Source organism: Helobdella robusta, assembly GCF_000326865.2.
Source record: "Helobdella robusta unplaced genomic scaffold HELROscaffold_2, whole genome shotgun sequence".
Taxonomy (NCBI): Eukaryota; Metazoa; Annelida; class Clitellata; order Rhynchobdellida; family Glossiphoniidae; genus Helobdella; species Helobdella robusta.
The window spans coordinates 6,053,592-6,063,811 of NW_008704083.1; the positions used below are offsets into that span (position 1 = coordinate 6,053,592).

At 33.6% G+C, this 10,220-nt stretch overlaps 1 protein-coding gene across 1 annotated transcript; it reads right to left on the reverse strand.

The window, feature by feature from the left end:
* Positions 1-2,674: 2,674 nt before the first annotated feature.
* On the reverse strand, positions 2,675-6,613 carry HELRODRAFT_160527 (hypothetical protein; the record flags this gene model as incomplete). Its single annotated transcript, XM_009017480.1, has 7 exons — positions 2,675-2,809; positions 4,362-4,477; positions 4,753-4,927; positions 5,163-5,279; positions 5,593-5,694; positions 6,120-6,215; positions 6,575-6,613. 7 exons carry the CDS (start codon positions 6,611-6,613, stop codon positions 2,675-2,677), a joined length of 780 nt encoding a protein of 259 aa, XP_009015728.1.
* Between the last annotated feature and the right edge of the window lie 3,607 nt (positions 6,614-10,220).

Sequence of the window (10,220 nt, forward strand, 5' to 3'; positions counted from 1 at the left end):
AAGAAATTGCCTGAGAAGTGTTTGCAAAAACTGTTGAGCAATTAAAGAAGAAAACGATAGCGAAGGCATTGCTCTGTTGTTGTTGCCAGCCAGAGTTGCATGCATGGGCAGCATCTGTGCGTTCAATTGGTCCTCAGAGATTCAAATAAGCTTGATGAATTGCTTGCAATCAAGTTCAATGCATATGTTATCTTTCATTGGAAAGTTTCCAAGTTTTTGCTTTCATAAAAGCATTTGTCTGTTCCTAGTTGATTGTTATAAATTTTTTGAAAATTTATTTGTTTTATTGCCTTGTCTGCACGTTGTATAAATTCCTTTTTTAAAGACTTCTACGAGATTCCTCTGCTTTTTATTATTCAGATAATTTTTACATGGTTTTAATAAATTTATTCATATTTGAAAAGCATTTATTAATAAAAAAAATCTCCATTTAGTCAGATGTACATTTGCTTTCAATTTTTGAGTTTGAACGCAAAAACTGTATAGTTTTGCAACAGAGATGCACAAGCACGCACACGCACAGACAAACACACACGTACAAACGCACACACACACACGCACGCACAAACAAACAAACAGACGCACATGCACAAATACCTGCACACACCTGCACAGAAGCAAGCACATCTATGACGTGTGATTGCTTGGAAAATTTACAGTAACGTACATTGACGTTAACTCCCGGACATGCGCAAATCGTAAAACTCACGGAGATAATTTTTTTATCGCCGACGTTTGAATTTTTAAAGAAGTTGTCCTCCATTCACTCATCTATTCATCTACCTACCCATTTTTCTACCTGTCCATCAATTCACCTGTTCTTCTAGCTATATTTTCTAAGTTGCACTTGCACACTCATCAACATATACAAACATAAAAACGTACTGGCATGGCATTCATGGGATTGACACACAGCAATCATCACATTTTGTGTGCATGCATGCATGCACATATAGGATGTCTGTGCTGTGTATACATTTTGTTAGTATACATGGTTTGTTGGCATGCATGTTTTACATGCATTTCATACACCTTTTGTATATTTGCACGTTTAGTACATTTGCATGTTTAATATGCATGCATGTTTAGTATGCATGCATGTTTATCAATCTTAGTGTCATCCAACATGCGTACAAACATCAAAACAATGTTGATGTCATCAGTGTAAAAGTCAGCAACGTTATGTTATTATGTTAATTTCATTCTTCACACATTCAAAAATCGAAACATCCTCGTTCGAAATGTTATAAAACTCATACTTTCAGTTGGATATGCTCATTAAAGCTTACAACAAGTTGAAAAATTTGATTCTACTAAAATTTGCGTGATATTTTTGCAACTAAACCAAAAATCAACAAACAAAATGGAATTAGGTATTTCAGCTATTGAAATAATTTCATAGAGAGAAATGTTCACCTTCGAGGAATGTGAGAGCTAACGTTGTACGTTATGTGTAATACATTTGTATATATAATAATATATTTATATAAATATTTATTTAATGTGTGAAAGCAAACATTCTCGTAAATGTTTAATGCATAATATATATATATATATGCGAACGTATATGGGTCAATTAAGATGAACAATCAACATATTACAGGGTTTTGAACGTTAAAATCGGCTTTCTCTTTTCTTGTTTCCCTTCTTTCCATACGCTCTTCTCTGTATCTGGGTTGATTTTTGAAGTGAAGCTGATGACAAAGAAGGAGCGTGAATGATTGAACGGATTTTTGAAGTCTGGTGCCTTTTGTTTGTTTTTCTCCGTATGCACTGATAACTTTGTTGTGTATTATATTGTCGATTATTCACTAAATTACATCTAATATATTATCTTTCGTTTAGTTGTTATGGCCATTATCGCGGTCATCATCAGCATAGCTGTGAATTCACTCATTACATTCGTTGTTTTGTGAGCACTGACCAGTACTGAACTGCATAACCATTGTGCAGCTCTCCAGATATAATGACTTACATTTTTGTAGTGTTTAAAACTACGATGAACGCTTCGGAAACCAAAACCTCCTTATGCAAACACACATCTAAATACACACACACACATGTAAGCACGCAAATACTTATATATTAGATCAGTGCAAATATTCATATGTACAGTTGTACACCTATTAACATGCAGATACATTCTCGCAAACTGATCTATTGGTAAATACTTGTAAATATATCAAAAAACGTTGATAATATTATGAAACGTTATTAATATTATGATAACTTTTAGGAAAATTTATTTGGAAATAATTAAAATCATTGTAAAAAATTTTTGCCATCTTCGTTAGTTGAGTTGGAAACTCTCAAACCGCAAGTGTCCTTTCTCACACATCCGTCACAGCCGAACATTTAAAAATTCCATTAAAAACTTTGTTAAGTTTAGAAAGTTGAAAAAATAATTTATTCAGCATTTAAAAGCTAAAAATTTTATTTTCAAACATTTTTAAGGCGCACATTCAACCATCACGTCATGGAATGAAAAAATCTTTAAGTAAACAAATTTCATAGTAAACAAGACGCAGAAATGAGCTGAGCAGTGCATTACTTATGTTTGTGTACGCCGGCTACTAAATACTTTCTCATATTTCGTTCCTCTGCCTAAACCACATGCATTAACTTTTTTTAATTTTTCCATCGCAAACACGACACGTTCGTCGCATAAAGCATGTTATCGCGTTTGTTTGTCTACGTGACTAGGAATGCCTATGAAGAAACGGGGACATTTAACTTGCACAACCTCCGTAAAACTGCACCGTACAATGTGGAACATGTGAGCCATTAATTGCACGTCACATACTTTTTCCTCTTTGTTTGTTTTTGTCTCGCCACGTCAAAAAAAAACTTTGAATGCATTGTACGACAAGTTAAAAATTTGAAACCTTACTATACTATGTCCAAATGAATAGATCTGAAATATAGGCCATTCATTTAACATGCTACACTTGGAGTTGGTGTTTTTTAATGCTTTTTTTTTCTAATGTCTCAGAGTTTATCTGGTTCGCCGATGGTACAACTGCTTCACATCCCCACTTGATTTTAATGAGTTATTATTTGTTATAAATATCCAACTTGTAGGAATCTATGACTAGGTGACATCCGCACCTGTCCTCAATCTAAATCTGGTAATCAACGATGTTCAAGTGTGGCAAGTTGATTTTATAAAATTAAACTGTCGAGAGTTATTGTCATCAATTCTTCATCATCTTGGTCTGAAAGTTTCTATTTATCTCTGAAAGAATATCAAAAAAAGGTTAATTCATCGTTTGAAATCTAGGTTTTCTAAAAATATTTTTCTTACTTTAACTTATTTATTGATTTTGTCTTATTCTGTTGTATTTTTTTCATAGTTGTTGTTTGCATGTTGCTTATTGTCATACTATGCATACACAAACATATGTGTTTAGTTTTAGCTATACTTTGAAGAAATTAATGAAAGATTTTAAAGCAATTAAAAAATATTTAATGTGATTATTACAAAGATTAAATTCCTTTCGCGATCAACTGCAACTCTTGAACGTCTCCAGCAACAATTAAGATGGTTTAATTAACTCTTACACTTAGCGAGTAATAATAATAATAATAATAATAATAATAATAATAATAAAAATAATAATAAAGCGAGCAGAAAATGCTGGGAATGGTGGGCCACGAGTGCACCGATGACAGCGTGCAAACTTTAACTATATGACGCAGACACGCCATACAGCCACTGCACTCGTGAAATACAAAATGAAGAGGCAGCGAAGTGATGGAAAAGAAAGTATAAAAAATTCATTAGAAAGAAAATAAGGACAAGATTGAAAAAATGTGTAAAAGATTGGGGAAAAATAAGTGTCAGAGTTAAAGAGAGAAAAAGGATGGAAAAATTGGAAAAGGAAAACAAGAAAAAAAGAGATAGAGAGGGAGAGAAAGAGAAAGAAAGAAAAAGAGCAGCCAAAGAGAACATAATTCAGCATTTCAGCCACCAACTCGATTCCCACGCAGCTTTTTAAGATTCCGTACTGCTCAGTTTACAAATTTAACCATAAATTTATTATTATTATTTATTAATCTAAACATCTATCCATCCATCCATCCATCCGTCCGTCCGTCCGTCCGTCCGTCCGTCCGTCCGTCCGTCCGTCCGTCCGTCCGTCCGTCCGTCCGTCCGTCCATCCGTCCATCCTTCCATCCATCCATCCATCCATCCATCCATCCATCCATCCATCCATCCATCCATCCATCCATCCATCCATCCATCCATCCATCCATCCATCCATCCATCCATCCATCCATCCATCCATCCATCAACTCTCGTAAAATTAGCATTGACTGAGTGAGTGAGAGAGAGATAAGGTGGAAACAAATTTATTTACTTCCGGGATGAAAGCCCGAGGTTCCAACTCGGTGACAGGCAACCAAATTATTTGCTGCTGAATCTCTTGAATGCGTTCAAAATTTTTCAGCGACGCCATCTTCACTTCCAGGTTTTCTGTTTTTTGTTTTTATTAAGTGAGGTTTCGTTAAATTGGTTTTACTCATGGAAGATTATTTTAATTACATGTTACAATTCAAATAATTAATTTGAAAGAATGGTCACAAAATTGCGAGTGCATAACAAAATTTTAATTTGGAACGACTTGAAAAATTTTTTAATCCATACTGAATTAGCAACGATGATAAAGTTCCATAGCAGAAAATCATACAATTCCAATACTCATTTTACTATTTTCAAAGCACTACTACCACCACCTCCGGAAAACTAACTAAGAGAACTTTCAAGTTGTTCAAGGGCCTCTTGAAGAAGAAGTTGTTCTCTGTGCTGCAGGGTGTAGTGTCTGATGTTGGCGAGAAGTAGGGGAACCTTTGTGCAGTGTTGCAAAGGTGCAATCAACAGGTCTGTCAGCTGCAAGCGTTTGCATCGCTGGTCTTGTTCGCACCACTGTGGGTTTGTTTGTTCGTTCTTTTGTTTGTTCATTTGTTTGTGTTTGCAGTTTGTGCTGTTTTGTTGGTTCGTATTTGTGTTAGTAGTAATTTTGATTTTATTAAATACTCGTTAGTAACCAATACAAATTTTTATAATTTTTTATGCTTTACTCACAATCATAGTTTCAATTAACATGTAGCATAAAATAAATGAACATTTATATGTAAATTAAACTAATTATGGAAATGACCTTCTCAAAATCACAAAAGTCCTCATTTTTCCTCAGTTGTTCGAGGTAGCAGATAGCTTTGGGGTAGTTGAGGCAGTAGTCGTGGTAGACCTCTGCATCCCTGGTCAGCTCGCAGAACTGTTTCAAATGTGTTTTTTTTGAAAACTGTCTATTGACACAACAATTTTGAAAAAAAGTTGTACATGTAATAATTCCGTGAAAAATAAAGAAGCAGCCTGTCAGATAATGACGATGTATTGTTCAGATCTCATCAAAAAATTTCGATAAAAATTACATTTGCCTTTTAATGCATTTTAAAAATGTTTTTTAAATGAAGGTAGTCAAGTGCAAATGAACAAAAGCTGAAAAAAACAAAACAAAATAAAGTAAATCAATCAAATTATCTAGCAAGAAAAACAAACACAAACAACAAGCGAACAAAAAAACAAACTCTTTTTATTCCTTGAACAAGCTGTTTAGTTGTGCCGAACTGCTCAAAGGAGCATTCTTTCACGAGGATTTTTATGAAATCTCTGCAGAACGTGTAACTCACCTGTTGAAGAATTGTGTCGTTAATTAGGTTTTAAGTCTTCAAAATCTTCATGGCCAGTCACGTGAACAAATGTTCTAATATAATTTTTTTATAGTCTTCAAAGCGATTGTTTGAGTTATTTTTATTTAATCTTTCGCATAATCATTACCGATTTAAAATAGAAAAACAAAACCATCGCTAATTTTGTATTGAGAAAAAATGATTTTTTTTTCGCAAAAAACAAGGGTGAAGACAAGAAACGCGATTCCAAATATTAATTGTAAATATTGACTCAAATAATCATCACATCATATATCATAGAGACAACATAAATTATTTTTAAAACAAACACATGAACTAGAACACGAACCAACACATGAACCAACACGTGAACCAGCACACGAACCAACACAATAACCAACACACAAACCAAAATATGAACTAACATAGCAGAGTTCATCTAGGTTTCCAAATAGATCTTGAGGTTCGGCAAACATTAGATGACCTTCAACTTGAACTTTCTTCAAGGGCTCCATGAAACACTGACAGCGTAAATAATAATCGAACAAAAATTTATTTACAAATGTTGTAATCTCAATAAAACGTGAATTTAACATTAACAACACCAATAAGTGGCGATTAAAAAAGACTGTTTTTTAAATATAAATGCGGTGCAAGGATTTTAAAATGATATTATTGAATTATTAAAAATTTGCTTCTAGATGTTTGATAATTTTTGGACAAAAAATTGAATGTTTGGATGATTTGTTGCGTATAAAAGGCAGTGGCTGGCACCAACGCAGCCTCCACTGAGTGTCGATAATTTAATATGTCAATCCGTTTTACTCTGGAAAGATATTTCAAAATAAATTCGATTGATGATGATCAGCGGAGTGCAGACATTTTTTAACGTTTCCAGGTCGTAGAAGATCTTAGACATTTTTGATTTTTTTGTTTTTCTTTGCGTTCATTTTGAAAATTTGAATGTACATGATCCAAATTTAATGTTTGCGTTTCTTTTAGCAGTGTGTTGTTGCTGTCTTGATCATTTTCTAAATTACCCACCTGTCAACCATTAATTTTATGACGTTAGATCTTTATATAAGATGTGACCATTTCATCTTAACCAAAGACTGTCAAATAAAAATATAGTGTTGCCGAACGCGAAAAAGAGAACAAAAAAGAAAAACGTCATCAAAAAGTGACGTCATCTTCCTAGTAGAATGTTCAATTCCGTGCAACAAGAGAAGTAGGATGTACAACCACAGAAAGATTTGAAAATGGAGTTGAATATGGCGCGAGAGTTTTCAGTGCTGACTTCCATTATTGACAGCTGATTCAATTGAAATTCAGTTTTTTCTTTCAAAATCTGCAGCGCATATTATCATTTCGCATTCCACAAAATTATGTTTGTTTGTGTGTGTGTGTTTGTGTTGGTGTTTATGTGTGTGTTTGTGTTTGTATGTTTGTTGGCAGGTATAATATCTATCATATCTATAAACAAAACAAGCAAACAGCCTAAGTACACCGTGACCAATATTGCATTGCATTAGTATGCATCATCATTCCATTGCTAATTGACGTGCATTGTGATTGAGGAACTTGCAAAGATAAGATATTCAATATGACGTTGACGGATCACCAATGTTTTTTTTAAATGTCTATGTGTTTACGTACTTGTTTATCTCTGATCTGCTGCTATTTTATTTGTAATTTTATTTTCGCTGTAGAAATCTTTTAGCTGGGGTGTCTAAGTTTTTTTTTTGATATTTGGTTGTAAAGTTGATAACATAGATAAGATAATCAAAATTTGGTGATCTGAATGGACGTTTGTTTATCAATTGAGAAGACATGGTAAGTATATTTTGTATCTGGTCATCAATTTTCACAATTATTAACAGACGCAAATGAAACTGCATTCAGTAATATGTTTACGAACTTTATCTGAATTCACGATGAAGAAAATCACAAAATGGACAAAATTGATAAATAAATAAATTATAAACATAGAAAAAATTATAAAATTTTCATTCGAGGCACGTGTCAAGCTTCATTGCAACGCACCAGCCACTTTCGCTTCTCCCTTATCAGTATTTATAACATCCTTAAAACATTCTTGCTGGAGTAAGAACTTGGATATAATTTTTTAATTATAGAAAGCTCTGAGACCAATCTCTCTGGAATGATATCTAGGCATGATAAATTTGCATCATGCATAATTACGATCATGATTAGAAGATTGATTTATAATTGAAATCGGAATTTTAAAATACTTGGAATTATTATTATTGGATTATTATTACTATGAAATCATATATAAGGTCACTGCACGGCTATTACTTACTGCTATAATAACAGTAACTGTTACTACTACTACCACTACTAATACTACTACTACTAGGGCTACTATTATTACAACTGCTGCTGCTACTACTACTACTATTACTACTACTACTACTACAACAACAACTACTACTACTACAATTACTACTATTAAACTACTACTACTACAATAACAACAACAACAACTACTACTACTATAAATACTACTACTAAAACAACAACAACAACAACAACAACAACAACTACTACTACTACTACTACTACTACTACTACTACTACTACTACTACTACTACTGCTGCTACTATTACTGTCACTGCTATTACTTCTACTACAATAATCATTGTATCTACTACAGCTACTGCTACTGCTAATAACATTAGTAATAACAACGGCCATAGTAATAATAGCCATTAACATGACCATGGTTATCATCGTTCAATCACGTATGAATGAAGAAGACAAAATTCATAAAAAAGTGAGTGTGAGAGAGGTAGAATGTTTGTATGTGTGCGCGTGTGTGTGTCTATGAACGAGTGTGTGTGTGTGCGTGCGTGTGTGTGAATGTGCGTGAATGTTTTTTCTACGTTTATGCCACTATAAAAAGTGCAATCTTTTTAAATTATTTAATAATTATTTCAATTGCCAAATTAAATCAGACTCCCGTTGTGGAAAATGAATGCAGTGAAATGAACCATTCACTCTGAATTACTGTTTTTATATTGCTTAAAAGAGTCGTGGGGTAAGTTGGATTAAAGTTAAAAATTGTAACAAAAAAAAAGACAAAAATAATTTGATATGATTATTATGAAGAAATAATGCATGGAGGTTTTCATGCGAGAACTGAGCATGGAGGCAGAAACAATTCATTTTAATTATGCTCTTTCAAAGTTCTTGAAATATTTATAAGTGCAGAGAGTGCAAACATGCCACTACATACAAAAAAAATTTTAAACCACAACAACCAACAACAACAACCAACTTTTGAAACGAGAAGAAAAAACTAACAACAACAACAACAAACAACAATAATTAGCAACCACAACCAACCTTTGAAACAACAAAACCAAAACAAACAGCAACGTTATGAAGAGCGCCAAAGTTACACAACAATAACGAAACATCATATTTTATACAAATCAACAACAGGGAACTTTATGTTACGGTATTAAAAACAACAACTACAACATTACAGTAACAACAGCAACAACACAACAACAACAGCAACAACAACAAAATATCCATCTTCGCAAAAGCAACATGAGGGTTGAACTAACAGCACCAACAACAACAAACACTAACGTGTTTGAGGACCATAAGGTGATCCAATAAGAAAACACATTCGCATGTGAACAACTCCCAAACTGCTTCCCGCCTTTTGCGTTCTGTTTCCGGTATCATTGAAATTACTGAAAATGATGTTGATGTTAAGGACGATGATGATAATGATGATCCGGGGTTGTAGTTGTTGTTAATGATGCTGCCAGTAGCGATGTTGTTGTTTTTGTTAGTGACGTTGTTGCCACCCGTGATTTTAACGTTGTTGTTGGATAACTTGTGAGAATTATTGTAACCAGATGTTGTTGTTGATGTTAACGTTGCTGTTGTTGATGTTGCGAAGTTGATGTTTTCCATTTCCTGGAGAGATGCTGTCGTCAGATGTGTTGTTGATGCCATTGAATGCGATGAGAAGGATTTGGTTGAGGAGAGGAAATGTGACCAGTGAGTATCCTAAAAGCAATCATCCGCATCATTACTATCAATAAGTCAGTCATCATCATCACCACCAGCATGATTGTCATCAAGATTTTCTTTTAGGCACATTTTTATGTCAAGTTTCGTCAGAAAAATTATTCTCATTCACCTAATTAATCGACATCATAATCAGCATCATAATAAGTGAGTCATCATTATCATCACCATTATATCATCATCATCATCATCATCATCAGATACATCATCGCAAACATCATCATTGTACTTTTTGTCATCACCATCTTTATCATCATTTTTTTCATCATCATCACCACCATCATCATCATGTTAACCATCATCACCACCATCATCCTCATCATCATTCCTGGAGTCATTACTGCAATGCACATGGGTTCTTTTATTAATCAGCTAAAAAATATTCATTTCATCACCAGAGTAACCACCCGCCTTTATATAGATAGGCCTTTGAAAATCATATTCCTCACAATAG